Below are 17,334 nucleotides of genomic sequence, written 5' to 3' on the forward strand. Positions count from 1 at the left end.
GCTTAAAACTGAGAGTTTGGGGGCATTTTAAAGGGGGGAGTCTAGATGTTGGCAGTTTTTTCCTAAGTATTAAGAAATATACAGTAAACTGAATAGCCATTATGATGCATAATATAGTGGCCAAAAACACTATCTGAAAAGGGCTATTTATAATCAATTACCTCCTTGATCTTTCAAACCACGGAAAAAGTGATCAAACACCTTAAAATCACCCTTTGTTTTACCTTCTCCATCCTCTTGAATTGATTTTGGCTGTGACACCGTAAAACACTGCATTACTTCATACCGCTGGCAAGCTTCTTGGTTCTCGGTGCCTGGCTCATCTGGAGGGTGAATTAGCATCCTGCAGTTAAAGGTATGGCTATTTCGTCGTGTTGCCTCTTGAGGCCAAGGAACTCCATTTACTGTGGAAGAAATATTGGTTATATGTCCATGAATAAGGTGAAAAACTCGGAAGGTGCAAAAGACATACCTTCAGCCATCTGCTTCATCAGATACTCAGATGAAAAGATCTCTTCAGGTCTCACATCATCCTGATGCAATAGTATACTTATCTTCCTTAGCAAATCTAAATGTCTACCGATTAGAAAATTGTAAAATTTTCTAAGAGATTGTGTAGGACTTCCCCCTCAAAAATAATGCCTTACAAATTCCTAATTCATTTAACAGTCTTTATAAATAGTTAATGAAAAAATTAAAAATTTATACCTTCCTAGCTGTTTTGCTCAGATTTTTACAAGCAGTTAATTATTGCACTTTTCTATTTATTTCCAGTTACATTCTGGAAATGAAAAACTGATTGGAGGGGTGCCTGGGTGGCTCAGTTGGTTGAGCGTCCGACTTCAGCTCAGGTCATGATTTCACAGTCTGTGGGTTCGAGGCCCGCATCGGGCTCTGTGCTGACAGCTCAGAGCCTGGAGCCTGCTTCAGATTCTGTCTCCCTCTGACCCTCCCGTGCTCACTCTCTGTCTCTCTCTCAAAATAAAATAAAGACATAAAAAAATATTTTTTAAAAAAAAGGAAAAACTGATTGGAAACCACAGACCCACCATTAAACAGGAGTTTTAACCTGGCAGGCATGTCTTCTTAAGATGGGCTTGTGTACATGTGCACCTTTTTGGGGGAGAAGATGCAAAGAAGACTGGGGCTCAAAAAAATTTCAGAATAGACAGAGATGAACCTTGGCTTCTTATAACCATTTTTCTTATACCTGATTTTATTTGAACAGTTTATATGCAACACTGCCTCAAATACAGTGTGTAATCAATTAAGTTATGACATAAAAATGATTGTTAAATATAAATGTTACCTGATTGGGTATAAGAAAACTGAATTCGGTTATAGAAAACAGGTTTGTACATTTCAAATGATAAACACTGTGTGATGGGACACCACTTCCCAGGCAGCATGTTCTATTCAAACCATGGTGGCCATTGGAGGTTTTTAAGGCTTTTCCCTCACCATTCCCAACAGTTTACTTTATCCTCTTCATTGACCCTCCTTCCTTTTTACTATCTCATGACCCTGTAATTGTTAGAGTGTAGAGAAAATCACAGAAACAAACCTGTACTGGAGGAAGGAGTCTTGGTTCTACTATGAGCTAGCTGTGAGGTTTAGGTTATTTTATCTCTGCATCATCTTTATTATTATTTATTTATTTATTCTGAGAGAGAGAGAGAGTGTGTGAATGTACACGCACACGAGCACATGAGGAAGGGGCAGAGAAACAGCAAAAGAGAGAATCCCAAGCAGACTCCACATTATCAGTGTAGAGTCCGACGCAGGGCTCAAACCCACAAACTGTGAGAACACGACCTGAGCCCAAACCAAGAGTTGGACGCTTAACTGACTGAGCCACCTAGGTGCCCCTGCATCATCTTTAAAATAAAGGAATCCACTATATTATCTCTAAAATTATTTATACTCTAAAATGCTATAACAAAGCACATAAGACCCTTTATCTAACTAGTGATTTTAATAGAAATAATCATTTCAGGCCCTCATATACTCTAAAAATGTATTAACTACTCTCTTCAAAGAAGAAATAAGGCTTCCTTTCCAGAAAGTGAACACAGTGGAAAATAAAGATCTACAGATAACATTTAATTTGCATGTGTGGGTTAGTTACAAGGCCCTCCCTTACTTTTGGAGGACATATAGGCTACAGAATAGGCACATAGCGTAGCAAATGGAACAGAGGTTGGAAATCAGACCCCATCTGTCCTCTCAGCTAAGCTCCTTTGTCAGCAAACAACCTGTCTAACCATACTTGGAACGTCTACTTACATCCAAAAATACTCATTTTAATACATACATAATAGGACAGTGTATTTCTCCCTCCTTTTCTCCTTTTTTTCACTTTTGAGCAGGGTGGTAGGAAGGGTATACATTTGTCTCTTTCTTGGACATAATCGAAACTGGAAACAAAGAATTTCAAGCAGAAGCTTCTAGTGGCAAGGCACTGACTGCTCTGCTTCTCACCACTGTCACATGACGAGGTCATAAGCTGGAGGACTAGGATAAAAGGAATGCTCTCTACCAGCAAGTTGATGATACTCTCCCTTTAAATTTACATATCAGGCTGAAATTAAATTTAAAAATATTTTTAACGTGTTAGAACTTATTTCAGAATAATACTATGTAATATAATATAATGATTATATAATGTGAAAAACAGCTACAGAGAGTTCATATTCTTTTGAAAAACAAATTGCTTTGTTACCTAGTGATTTGGGTAGCAGATTCTTCACAAATTCTGCATGATCCCCTACATGCAGTATGCTGTAGACACTGGTATTCATTAATTCCTCCTGATTGTAACCCAAGTAGCTGGTCACATTCTCCGACACAAATACAATTCTCCCTTCACAGTTGACAACAAAGAAAAATCCATCCAAAGCCTGCAAAGCCAAAATGAAAAAAAAAAAAAAAAAAAAAAACAATTAAGAGGTTAAAAAATAAAAGAAAAATAAACATATACATTTCTCTACTGAAGAAGAGATCAGAAATATGTATCAAGTTAAGAAAAGGGGGAGACCGAGAAGATTTAATACTGCATGTTCTCTATGGAAGGGCCAGGATTTTGAGACAGACTGTACAGGGACATACAGCATGGACAGCAGGCATGAAGGAATGTACCAACCTTCCTTCTTAGAGAGAAACTTCGTGGTAGCAGATGTGAAGTAAGTAACTGATGTCCACTCAGTCATAAACATCTCTAAACGACAAGTTAAGTAAGACCCCATCTCTACCCTCAAGGAACGTGTGGTACAATGGTAGAGAGAGATATAAACTTAATAAAATACCAGCAATGAGGTGTCAGAGACATACACCAAGTATTCTGTGAGCACAAGAAACAATACCTAATTTGGGGTTGGGGTTCAGGGGACACAGAAAGGCTATTTATAGACCTCCAACCTGAGTTTTACAGGGCATAGTGGAGGAGGGGAAAAGAAAGGAGGGAAAACATTCTAGGCAGAGGGGAGAATGTGGTACATTAAGGAACAAAATATAGTTTGGAGTTGTTGGAGTATGTGGTACAAGACAGGCTCATGGCAGGAAATAAGTCTGGCGCAGTAGACAGGAGTCAAATCACAGAGGGTCTCCTATGCTCTGAGACAGAGCTAGGGGTCTTTAAAAGGGGAGATACATAGGGGAGCATTATATCCACAGAGGTACAGGAACAAAGTCAGAACCTCTATTTCTAGTGTAATCTAAAATATAAAGAAGAAATTCAGCTTAATAAACGTACTGAAAACCCTGATAGCTCAACTCAGTCTAGACAGTCACATATTGCAAACCATGGAACACTGAGAGAAGATCCAGAAAGCAGAGGTTGAGCAGGGTGGCACCTTACTTACAATCTTTCCATTTATTGCGATATATTGCAGTTTACTTGCTATAGGATATATACAAGCAGTAAAAACAAGACCTTTAAAATGGAGAACACTTAGAGGATTCTGTAACCAGACGTAAAATGACAATGAAAATCTGTTGTTATTACCCAGAAGTGTCTAGTTCTGTGGCAAAATTCGTCAAAGAGCTAACAATGTTATGGGAAGTTCATTTTTCTTTTTTAAAAAGGCAAGTGTCTCAAATTTGCTGACCTTTTCTAGGATGACAAGTGGTCATGATAATGTTACCTAGCAGATGTTTTCCAAATAATAAACACATTTAATTTTGTCCCTCCAGGGGAAAGATGAAATTTAAACAATGAATAAGAAGTACACTGCCTTTCAAAAAGACACCTCTGCCATAGAGGCAGCATATGAAAATGCTTTGAAATGTTTTGAGATGTACCATACTTGTGACTTTGTTGTCAAAATGACCCCAGGTATGTACTTGTAAAGCTTCTCTTCTCAGTTTAAACATTTACAAACAACTTTTTACTCAAAAATCTTCCAGTTTCAGTGTGCTTTAAACTCATTTTTTAAATGTGGTAATGCAGCGCATCCTTTGATTATTTTGGAAGAATCATTGTTTGAGATCAAGGAAGATAGAATGTCAATAAAAACCTTGGGGTGTGATTAATGATCTAAACACCTCAACACCAGAAAAACCCTTTGCTAAATTATTTTTGTTTACAAAAGCATAGGAAAGCACCCTCATTTCTATCTAACATTTATTTTTAAGATTAGCTACAAATTTCACTGCAGGTGATATGAAAATAGGAACAATGGAAATACAGATATATCAGTTTTTAAAAAGCAGATGTATAAATTACTTAAAATGTTCTTAGCTATTAACTGATTCAGTGTAAATACAATTTCACTTAATTTATCTTATTTTTGATCTCTCAAAAGAGTTTAATCAAGAACAGCTGAGGTATAACAAAGTGTCATAATTTAGAGCAAGAAAAAGACAGGCAAGTAAAATCTGGTTGTTCATGGCAAACCGATTCCAAGGACCACAGTACCCCGCTTCCTCAGCATTACCTTCTCCTTTTTTCACCTAGTTTTCAGGGCATCCTTCATGGCTCCTCCCTCTCTGCCTCCTTGATGTCCCTGTCTATCTTCAAAGCCACAACTCCTCCCTCCCTTGCTTTCTTCACCTTCCTTGTCTGTCTCTGGATATCATTGGATGTTGCCTGTTATGTGCAGAGGGAATAGGAGAGACCAAGACCCACTCCTGGGACCACCTCTATCCAATGTGAATACGAGCCATTGGTGATCTCAGCATCCAGCCTCAGCAAGGGATTCACCAGGACTATCTGGTGCAATTATTTTTAAAGTAATTGCAAAATCCAAAGGACTTAAAAGCCTGCCTTCACTGTAGCAGAGGCCTGGAGTCCCCGCAGTATCCTTCTCCACAGACCTGCTGGCGCTTCCCCAAGTTCTCCTCCCACTGACTGTACCTGACTTCACTGCCAGGCTGGGAAGTTATTCTAGTAACTGGCCTCTGGAGTATGCAGCTGATCAGCCTTCAGGGAGTGTAGAACTTTCACCAGGTCCCTGCTTGGCCTCAGTTACATGGACTTGTCATTTCCTCTGTGAAGTCTGGGGCATCATATTTCTTTTGAGCTTCCCCAGAAAAGGCTGGCATGGAAAACAGGTCTACAAAGGCACCCTCGTGCTTACGGAGCTGTCCTGCTGACCCTCCTCGAGACACAGCCAGTCTGTCTCTTGCTGGAAATGCCTGCTTTTTGTTGCTGTTGTTTTCCATTACAAATGACATATATGCTTATAAAAACTGTTTTTGTATGAAAATGAAACAGTAGATGATTAGCCAAAATCTTACCCCCAAGAGATTGGTAACGTTTCAGGGAATATTCTTTGAGACTATTCCTATGAACATACAAACACCTCTATTTTCTTCAAGTATGCCTGACTAATATAATCTACTGATACTTATTCTACAAGTTTTCCTCAGTGTTCTTCCGGAAAGGAAGCTTCCTGTTTCTCCAAGTCCTGACAGCTGGTCTTGCACTGAGCTGCACACAGGAGATAACAAGTGCCTGTCCGTTTGGTACAACATCATCAATCTGAGGGTTTTTTTCTCCTGACCACCCTGTGTCTCACAGCAGGGTCCACAGTGGCCAAGGCTTCTCACAGGGCCTTGGCTTTAAATGACTTCTCTAGCTTCACTGACTATCACCTAAGTGCCAGTTAAGGGACACAATTCTGGGAATAAAACACATAACTCTCAACAATTTTACAGTCTCTGAAGGGAAAAAGACAAGTACGCATAGTTATGAACGGTACAGCAGAGGAATTCATAAAGGTTAAGCAAAGAGTGAAGAACCCGAAATGGGCAAAGGGACGACTGTCACTGGCACAGTTTCCAGGGAGGAGGCCACACTTACACCTGAGCAAGGTCTTGAAAGACACAGAGTAGTAACTCAGGTGGAGGACATTCAAAACACAGGAAACAGCTCAGAGGTTAAAAAAACTCATGCTGTATGCACTTGTTACATTTGTCTTATGTACAACAGTAAACCTTTTTTTTTTAATCTTCAAGAAAAACAAGGAATTTATTCTAAAAGCAATGGGTATTTTCCTGAAGGCAATGTTTTAAGCATGAGAGTGACGTGGTCTGCTTTCACAAAGATCCTTCTAGAAGTGGGTGTGGCATGCAGATTGGAAGTGAGAACAGCTGCCATGCTATTGTGATACTCCAGTTCAAACCAGAGCCTGCATTAAGGCAATGGCAGTGGAAGTGATAGAAGAGAATTTGACACAGGCGGAACAAACAGCATTTGGAGACTTCTAACAGCTGTGGGAACAAGCATTCTGGGAGATCCATCATTAATGAGGTGAGGGTTCTGGTACGTAGGTGCCTTTCTCTGAGGAAGTGGACTCAAGGAGTAAAGAAATCTAGTCTTTATTATTGATTCCCACCCCCCTCTTATTTTTAGGCAGGAAGTAAAGGGACAGGTCATAAATTTAGTTTTAGAAGTATTATATTTGTTTCTTTAACAAAAACATTCTTTTTTTAAAGTTTATTTATATTGAGAGAGAGAATGTACGCATAAGTTGGGTAGGAGCAGAGAGACAGGGAGAGAATCCCAAGCAGGCTCCATGCTGTCAGCACAGAGCCTGATGCAGGGCTTGATCCCACAAACTGTGAGATCATGACTTGAGCTGAAATCAAGAGTCAGATGCTTAACTGACTGAGCCATCCATTCAGGTGCCCCAGAAATGTTATATTTGAAATGACTAAGGAACATTCGGATGGGGATGTTCAAAAGGCAGCAAGACAGACTGTAAGAGAAACTGAAGAGAGATCTGAGCTTAAGGCAGACATTGGCAATTTACAGGTACATACAGTATCATTTGGCTTTTTGTTTATTTTTTCTTAACTATAATCATCTTTTCCCCTTCCACAGAATATGTGATTTCCTTTGGGGAGTTACTTGTTCCCAATTAAACAAAATCTTGTGAGATTCTTAATCAGGCCATTGGGAGACTTCCAACCTAAATAGGAACCTTGAGGAGGATTACAGAAAGATTGAATATAGCTGGAATGCATTCATTGTACCAGCAGGGCACTGCCCAGATGGGTCTTTCTAGGAGACCATTCGTATAGTATCTGATTTCTAGTCTCCTTAAGGTGACTTGATTTCATCTCATTGCCAAGCATCATTCTGGGATCCCCAAATAGCACTCTGATAAATTCACATTTGCTTCATTTGGTCAGGATTGGGGTCTATTGCTTGAAATCAGAGAACCCTAATTGATAATTTACACATACTTACATGTGTGCACACATACATGAATACATCACATGGACAGAGCCATAGGCATAGATGAAACTGCTCGGGAAATGTGCACAGGTTAAAAAAGGGGAAAAGAGCCAAGGCCAGAACCCTGAAGAATGCTAACATTTAAGAGGCAGGCTAAGAAAGAGAAACCTGAGGAAGAGGCTAAGGAAGAGGCTGAGGAGTAGCCAGAGAGGAGCAGAGATACTTCTGTCAAGGAGGAAACAGGAAAGCGGGACTGGGTGGTGAATGGGGTCAAGAGGCACACGGCAATGTAGGGAACGGCACAAAGTGAGGTGAGGAGGCCTGAGTGCAGGGGTAAGGTATAGGGAGACCTCCATGGCTAAAACAGAGTTTTTCTTGGGAAGTAGCAGGAGATAAAGAGCTACAGTCAGATAATGCAGAGCTGTGAACAGGAGGCAGAGGAATTAGATACCAAAAGGGAATGGACAATGAGGACAACAAAAAAATGGAGGAGTATTTACTGTGTGGCAAACAACAAATATTTGTTGAATAAATAAAGTCTAATACCACTCTCCCTTTAAATGTGAAGAAATTACCTCCAATATCTTCCTTCTTAATTCATGCTCCTTTATGTTTAAAAGGGGGAGGGGCGAGGAGGGAATAACAGTATGGCGGGAGTTCCTAATAGATGGTAGATATTCAGTTACTTTTTAGATCTGTACACTTTCCTCTAAGCAAGTCCCTTCAGACCAATGTTGCCAAAGAGAACTTTCTGTAGTGACAGAAATGGTCTTTATCTGTGTGTCCATACAATAGTCACTAACCATATATGGACACTGAGCACTTTAATTGTGGCTAGTGATGAGGGACCTGGGTGGCATAATCAGTTAAGTGTCTGACTTGGGCTCAGGTCATGATCTCACGATTTAAGAGTTCAAGCCCCACATCAGGCTCTGTGCTGACAGCTCAGAGCCTGCTTCAGATTCTGTGTCTCCTGTCTCTGTCTCTGATCCTCCCTTACTTGCACTCTGTCTCTCACTCAAAACTGAATAAACATAAAAAAATAAATGTGGCTGGTGAGACTGAAGCATGCATTTATATATATATGTGTGTTTTTGAGAGAGAGAGAACAGGCAAAGGGAGAGAGAAGGAGGGGGGTAGAGAGAGTGAGGGAGAGAGGGAGGGAGAGGGAGGGAGGAAGAGAGAGAGAGAGAGAGAGAGAGAGAGAGAGAGAGAGAATCTTAAGCAGGCTTCATACTCAGCACATAGCCCAACAGAAGGCTCAATCTTATGACCCTGAGATCATGAGCTGAGCCAAAATCGAGAGTTGGATTCTCAACAGACCAAGCCACCCAGGTGCTCCTGAAGCACTGAATTTTTAACTTTATTTAGCTTTGAATAGCCATGTATGACCAACAGCTATCTTACTGAATAGTGTGGCTCTAGACTCGGCCTGAATGAATCAATAGACAGTCTCATGGTAGCTTTTCACCATTTTCATAGCTGCCCTTGATTAGACTCTATAAAGTCTGAGGTGATGGGGATGGGGTTGGGGGATACAAAAGAAGGCACAAAAAAATGGCCAACGGAGGTGACCTTGAAGTCTGTAAAAGTTAGTAATTCTATTTTGCAGTCTGTTTCACATTATCTGTAACCCATAAATAAAAATATTATTAGCTCCTTGAAGTCAAAACCTAAATATATTTCTATTCTGAGGTTTTGGAATTTTTAACTTGATGTGCTTTTTCACATTTGAAAATGCCTGCCTAGTGACATCTAATTCATGTGTGATGCTATGTTACAGTTTCCCTTTGATTCACAGTGATTTTAGGGTAATAATTTCATCAGCTAAAAGAAATATTCCTACTTTGTTTTCTTTTTGTACTAGTCTTGAATGGATAATCTCTTATCATTTTCTTTTCATGTTAAGGTGTCATGGACTTTTCTCACACAGCAGTGGTGTATATTTATATAAATTAAAGTAGCAGTAGTAACAGTCCTTGTCTCGAGTTGTGCTATGTTCAGTTTGTTAATAATCCACTTGCTCTCCTTGATCTCTGTGGTTTCTGAAGAATGTGAGGTGAAGCTAGGATTTCAGTGATCACTATTTTCCTACAGGAACCCCACAAATCTCAAGAACCTTATCAGTATCTCAAAAGACATCGTATGCAGAAAATAAATTTAATAAAATATCTAACAAATTGAAGGGAGTGCTGGGGCTGGGACACGAAGGCGGCAGACAGAACCCACACAGAGAAACTACAAGGTATGAAAAGACTAGCTCCCTGCAGGGTGGAGAAGGTGGGCAGTAAATGGTACAACAGGTCAGGTCTCCAGGAAGGACCCAAGTGTACCAAGCGGTGTGGTGGTGACAGGTGCCAAGCAGTGGACGAGATGGGGTGGAAGCTGGAAATGAGCTTCAAGTGCTTTTCTTTCTTTAATGTATTTTCCTCTAACAGCTTATATTTTAAAATTTCAAAATATTGTAAAGTTGAAAGAATTCTGTAGTTAACACCTGTATGTTCGCCACCTAGATTCCACCATAAACATTTTTACTCTACTTGTTACAATGCTGTTTCCAAAACATGGTCATGTGTCATAGAGTCAACCTAAGAGGTTATGAAGAGGGTATAAAAAAACATCAGCCTCTACCACATGTGGTGAGCCTTCCCTCTCCCAGTTATGCACGTATGCACACGCTCAGCTGGCAGTCGGGTCTACTCTTCCGCTTACTCTGTGGGGAATGTGTCCATGCACACGTGTTCTTAACCATTCATGTGTGACAGGGATTACTTAAGGTGATGAGCCTGCCTGTACACAAAACATCTGCGTTGAAGACAAAGGGGATGAAGATTAGATAGGAAGAGCTGGGGTGAAAATTACACAGTAATTACAAAACAGTTCAGGTTTAAAAGTTCTTCAAAAAGTTTGGTAGAGGGTTATTAAAATAGTAAGTTCTCATACAGTGTTTACATAAATTTAAAATTTTTAGTCAAGAATCTTTTCAGGAAAACCCCTACTGCAATAAAGTGAGGCATCCGTTACTCAAAAGTGAAATTCTACAGACATATAGGTAGCACGAGTGAGCTAAAAATTCTAATGATATTTCCGACTAGTCCAAACCACCCCAAAAATGAATGGCAAAGCCACACAGTAGGCTTCAGTTTTCTATCTGACTATGTAGAATGTCTTTATGAAATTTTCTCATATTCATAATTCACATCTCATTCTGAAAGAGCAACGACTGTCAAAATAGGAGACAAATATTATTAAAGGTTCTTTAAAACTTACTTGTTTTATAATTTATTAATTGGATATAAGGTATAAAAGATAAAGAAAAAGCCACATTGTCCTAGAACAAAGATTTTGATCACTCTCTAAATCAATGAGAAGAGCTACCTCCAAGAGAAGGGGTCCCAAGGATTCCTTTTCTATCACTCCTTGACTGCTAGACGAGATGTCTGATTTCTGCACTTCATCATCAGTCGTTGATTTCTCTATAATAAAGAAACAAAAAATCACGCATCCAAAAAGGGCTCATTTCCATATTGGCAAATTACAAAGACACAGATTCACCTAACTTAAGATTCAAATAACATTTACTTATTATCTAGGCGATATTTATTGATCACATTATTTAATCTTAATTAATTCACTTTATGGATGACAAAGTTGAGGGTCACAAAGGTTAACTAGTGTGTCCCAAATCATATAACTAATAAGCAGCAGCAGGAGAATTTGAATTCTGGCCTATCAAGTCTGGTGTTCCCACAAGGGAAATGGTATAAACATAAAGCCTTTTGAAAACATCTACACCAAAATTTTAAGAAACGAATAAACTGTAAAAGAATGATGATTTCCTCCATTTTTCTTTTTCCTTTTCTGATTTGATCAGCTGCCACTGAAAGGGAAGTGAAGAAATGCTTTTTCCTTTTGTGAGCCTGCATGAATTAGCTAACCTTTCACATTCATGTCATGATGATCTGATTGATAAAACCGTGTAACTGCTAAATGATCTGAAATTCTTTTGTGCAGTGATGTTGGAAAAGCCATCCATCATCTGAAAGCAGCACCATACTTAAATAAGTTTCCAATCTGTCAAACTAGTTAAGAGAGTTAGCCAAAAACCAAATATGGTATCATTGAATATAGAGACTCATTTTTACTTTAATGTATAAAATATCTCAGGGGCACCTGGCTGGCTTAGTCAGTGGAGCATGCATCTCTGGATCTAACGGTTTCTAAGTATGAGACCCATGTTGGGTGTAGAGACTACTCGAAAATTAAAAAATCTTTAAAAAACATGAAATATTTCATACATTCCAAAAAATACAGAAAATGACACAGCATACATTCACATAGCCACCATTCATTTTTCTTGGATGTTAACATTTGCTCCAGGTCCTTCCTTTTTAAAGAAATACAATGTTGCAAACAGAACTAACACTCTGCTACCATTCCTCTCTTTTCAGAAATAACCAGTATTCTGAGGTCAGTATAATAATTTCCAGGCCTGTTTTTATTATTTAAGTATATGTGTATGATTTCATGAACAATACATTACTGTTTTATTTTTTTAAATGTTTATTTTTGAGACAGATAGCACCAGTGGGGGAGTGACAGAGAGAGGGGGGACAGAGGACCCAAAGTGGGCTTCCTGCTGACAGCGGTAAGAACTGTGAGATTATGACCTGAGCCAAAGTTGGACACTCAACTGACTGAGCCACCCAGACACCCCTACTGTTTTGTGTTTTAAAGTTTACATAATATAGACTCTTCCAACTTACTTTTTCCACTCAATATTATGTTTGAGATTTAAGCACATTGATGTAGATCTGATTTATTCATTTAAAGTGGTATATATCATGTGAATAACCCACAGTTAATAGATTTCCTAATCCACTACTGACAGACCTTTGACTACCACACACAGTGTTGTAATAAACTATTTTTAGTACTTCCTCTTTTGTACACGTGTGACAGTTTCTTTAGGGTAAATACTAAAAGTGAAGTTGCTGGATCATAGGGTCTATGTATTTTTGACATTACTAAGTTTGACAAATTACTCTCTAAAGAAAATGTACCACTAGTAATGTTCAAGGGTTTTGTTTTTATGCATCCTCACTGACAAAAAAAATTGTTTTGTGAATCTATTGGGTGTAAAGTGTCATTTCGTGTAGTATTTATAACAACAGCTTTACTGATTTATAATTCGCATAGTATGCCATTCATATATTTCAAGCATACAATTCAGGGGCGCCTGGGTAGCTCAGGCGGTTAAGCGTCCTTCAGCACAGGTCATGATCTTGCGGTTTGTGAGTTCAAGACCTGCAGGAGGCTCTCCGCTGTTAGCACAGAGCTCGCTGTCACCTTCTCTTTATGCCCCTACCCCACTCATTCTCTCTTTCTCAAAAATAAACATTAAAAAGAAGCACTCAATTCAATAGTTTTTACTATATTCACAGGGTTATACAACCACCATCATAATAAATTTTCGAACATATTCATCAACCTAATAAGAAACCTTGTACCCTTGAGCAGTCACTCTCCATTTTCCCAATACTCCCAAAGCCTAGGCAGCCACCAATCTGCTTTCTGTCTCTATGGATTTGCCTATTCTGGACATTTAATATAAATGGAGCATACAATATGTGATCCTTTGTGACTGGCTTCTTTTACTTAGTATGCTTTCAAGGTTAATCCATATTGAAGCATTTATCATACTTCATTCCCTTTTTTCCCTTCCAGATACTATTCCATTATATAAGTATATATACCTCGTTTTACTTACCCATTGGTCAGCGGATAGATATGAGTTGTTTCTACTTTTCAGCTATATATGAATAATGCTGCTATGAACATCTGTGTGCAAGTTTTTGTGTGGACACAGGTTTTCATTTGTCCTGGGTATATACCTACAAATGGAATTGCTGGATGATACTGTGCCTCGATGTTTAACATTTTGTGGAATGACTGGACTGCTTTCCAAAGTGGCTGCACACTTTTTCACATTCCTACATTTCACATTCCTACCAGCAGTGTATGGGAGTTTTTCCCATCCTTACGAACACTTATCTTTTTGAGGTACCGCCATCCTGGTACCTCACTGTGGTTTTGATTTGCAATTCTCTGATGGCTAATGATACTGATATATTTTTCCTGTGCTTATTAGTCATTTGTATGTCTTTGAGAAGTATTCATTCAGAGCCTTTGCCCATTTATTAACTGGGTTATTTACCTTTTTATTATGGTACAGAAGTTTCTCATTTAGTTCTAAGAGGTACTTCCTTCATCAATTCATGTGTTTATAACATTAAGACAGGTTTTTGTTTTTTAAACAAGTTTGTCAAAAAACACAAACTGTCAAGTCCAAATAAATAACTACGTGTGAAAAGCAAAACATCTAAAATTTCAGGCAAAACCTAAGATGGGAGTGGCTATGTGACCTAGTTTCTGGCTCAAGGAATGTGAAAAGAAGCGACATGCAATTTCTGGGTCTTGTCCTTAAAAGGAAAGAAGTATGCCTTCCCACTTTCTTCTTTCCCCTTTTTGTCAGCTGGGGTATGGACCGGTGAGCCATGTTTAGCCACATGGAAAATGGCAATACACTAGCAATGGCACAGCAAAAAAGATGAAAGCAATCACAACCTCTGACACATACCTAGATTATCTTGTTAAAGCCACTGTACTTTGGATCTCTTGTTATAGTAGCCTAGCCTATATCTTAACTAATACAGTCTGTATTTCTCAATCCTGTGTTTATTTGCTAGATCGTGATTATGTCCATGACAGACATAATTTATTGGCATGCTATCATGAAAAGTAAGACTTTAACTTACATCAACCTTCTACCCACACATTTCTCCCTCCTCCCCTCCTCCCAATATAGTTACAATTTTTAGAGCAATCAGTATTTAATATCTATGTTACTGGGGCTATATATAGTTCACAAATGAGACAAGGTGTGTGCTATCATTTTGTGTTTTAGGGTTTTTTTTTAGTTTACCTCATCCCTAAACTGCCCCTCGAGGGTTGAAAAATTCCTCTCAATTGAGTCAGTCCTCTGAGTCTCTATTCCATTTCCCCCCCCATGGAAATATTCTTCCTGGCGACCTCTATCCACTTGCTCCAACTGGGACTGGCTACATTTTTAGGTAGAGGCACAAGTGTATACCTTTCTTCTGTTAAGATTCTATGGTTTCCCTGTTAAGATCCTATGCCTTTCTTTCTTGGTTTGCTACTGTGATTTTGAAAGATATTTCTGAAAAAAGTATAGAGAAGGTAACTTTTGAACGGAAGCTTTAGTTGTCTAAAAATGTCTTTATTTTGCACTCATACTTCATTTGGATTCACACGGAATTCCAGGTTTAGAATTCTCAGGGCACCTGGGTGGCTCAGTTGGTTAGGCATCTGATTTAAGGGCTCAGGTCTTGATCTCGCAGTTTGTGAGTTTGATCTCCACATCGGGTTCTGTGCTGGTGGCATGGAGCCTGCTTGAGATTCTCTCCCCCCGCTTTCTACCCCTCCCCTGCTCATGTGCACTCTCCCTTTCTCTCTCAAAATAGATAAATAAACATTTTTTAAAGAAAAGAATGCCCATTCAGTACTGTTATCAGAAATCTGGATACACTCTGTATCTGGTGTATGTCTATTTTTTCTTTCCCTTGTTTTTTTCTCTCTGGTGTCTGAAAATTGTGCATAGGTGTGAGGTTTTTTTTTTCCTTTCTTTTTTATTCATTGTGCTGGTCATATGAATGCTTTCAATCTGGAAACCCACATCTTTCTAATTCTGAGAAGTGTTTTGTTTTGGTTTTGTATCACTACTCTAATAATTTCCTCCCTTCTATTTGGTCTGTTCTCTTTTTCTGAAATTAATCGTATGTAACACCTCCTGAACTACTCCTAGACACTTCCCATCTTTCTCTTGTCTTCTACGACTTATTTTACTTTCTAAGGGATTTCTTCACGTTATCTTTAAACCTTTAAAATATTTACTCAACACATATTCACTGAAAGTCAACTATAAGCCAGGAACTGTCTTATGTATGAGGACACCATGATGAACAAACAAAAATCCTCACTCTTATGGAGCTCTCGTGGGAGTAGGCAGACAATAAACAAATAAAACATGTAATATGTTAGATGTAAAAAACACTGTGGGGAAAATAAATCAAGGAAGTTGTAGAGAGTATGTGTGTATTAGATAGGATAGTTATGGACAAGTTCATTGAGAAGAAACATTTGAACAAAGACATTAAAGAGGTGAGGGAGGGGCGCCTGAATGGCTCAGTCAGTAGGATAGTTATGGACAAGTTCACTGAGAAGAAATATTTGAACAAAGACATTAAAGAGTTGAGGGAGGGGTGCCTGGGAGGCTCAGTCAGTTAACCCTCTGACTTCGGCCCAGGTCATGATCTCATGGTTAGTGGGTTTGAGCCCCATGTCGGGCGTTGTGCTGTTAGCTAGTTCAGAGCCTGGAGCCTGCTTCTGATTCTGTGTCTCCCTCTCTCTCCCTCCACTGCTTATGCTGTCTCTCTCTCTCTCTCAGAAATAAATACAACATTTTTAATGAATTAAAAAAAAAAAGAGGTGAGGGAATGAGCCTTGTGTACAGCAGGGAAAGAACATTCCAGAGAAAGTCCAAAGACCTGAGGCAGAGTGTGTCTAGAATGGTCAGGCAGAGGGTATGAGTAGGCAAAGAGTAGAAAACAAAGTAAAGAGGTAAAGTTTATTTCAGCTATCCTGAGTTTAAAAGTTCCAAAAGTTACTTCGTGTTTTGAGTGCTTTATTTTATTTTATTTTTTAAGTTTTATTTATTTTTGAGAAAGAGACAGAGACAGAGCATGAGTGGAGGAGGAGCAGGGAGAGAGGGAGACATAGAATCCGAAGCAGGCTCCAGACTCTGAGCTGCTAGCACAGAGCCCAACACAGGGCTCGAACTCAAGAACCGTGAGATCATGACCTGAGCCAAAGTCAGATACTTAACTGACAGAGCCACCCAGGCGCCCCACTGTTTTATTTTTTTTAAATGTTTTATTAATTTCTAGGAGAGATAGAGAGACAGCGTGAGCAGGGGAGGGTCAGAGAGAGAGGGAGTCACAGACTGAAACAGGCTCCAGGTTCTGAGCTGGCAGTCAGCACAGAGCCCGACGCGGGGCTCAAACCCACGAACCGCGAGATTATGACCTAAGCGAAAGTCGGACGCTTAACTGACTAAGCCACCCAGGCGCCCCTGAGTGTTTTATTTTAAAGCATCTTATTATCGTTTCATAGTTGAAATATCTTCCTTTTTGTCTCTGAGGGGCTGTTTGATAGTTTGAAGTTTTCTTCTGCTCCCTGCACTGTCTCTACTTTTTCTGAGCTCCCTTTTCCCCTGTTCACTTGATTTGTTCTCTTTTACTTTACAGGCTTTCCTCAAATATCCGGATTTTTATTCATATTAAAGAGTGAGGTACTAAAATGCTGACTGGCAGCTGTGTGAATAGAGGGGGCAAGACAGGGAATGGATTTTGTCATGTGGGGATCATTCCCAACTGTCAGTGTCTGTCACTGACACTTTTCCTTTGGACCCTCAGCGTCCCCAGAGGGGTCCTCCTACCTCTAGCAGCAAGCAGTGAGGAGACATATACCCTCTTGCTGGTTCTCCCCTCTGGAGACTTACAATACCAGTTTCT

The 17,334-nt window shown here is 39.4% G+C and overlaps 1 protein-coding gene and 1 pseudogene across 5 annotated transcripts in view; both read right to left on the minus strand.

Annotated features, from left to right (window-relative positions):
* Positions 1–17,334, minus strand: part of NCOA1 (nuclear receptor coactivator 1) — a 214,653-nt gene that overhangs the window by 62,480 nt on the left and 134,839 nt on the right. For all 5 annotated transcript variants that reach the window (XM_077774063.1, XM_077774064.1, XM_077774062.1 and 2 more), the window contains 3 exons: positions 11,060–11,157; positions 2,723–2,900; positions 225–404 (listed from right to left, as the gene is read on the minus strand). In XM_077774063.1, coding sequence (XP_077630189.1) covers positions 225–404; positions 2,723–2,900; positions 11,060–11,157 — 456 coding nt within the window. The remainder of the gene's footprint in view (positions 1–224; positions 405–2,722; positions 2,901–11,059; positions 11,158–17,334) is intronic.
* On the minus strand, positions 4,970–9,139 carry LOC144239901 (methyl-CpG-binding domain protein 3-like 2B; annotated as a pseudogene).

Source organism: Crocuta crocuta, unplaced genomic scaffold, assembly GCF_008692635.1.
Source record: "Crocuta crocuta isolate KB4526 unplaced genomic scaffold, BGI_CrCroc_1.0 scaffold246, whole genome shotgun sequence".
In the NCBI taxonomy this organism is placed as follows: Eukaryota; Metazoa; Chordata; class Mammalia; order Carnivora; family Hyaenidae; genus Crocuta; species Crocuta crocuta.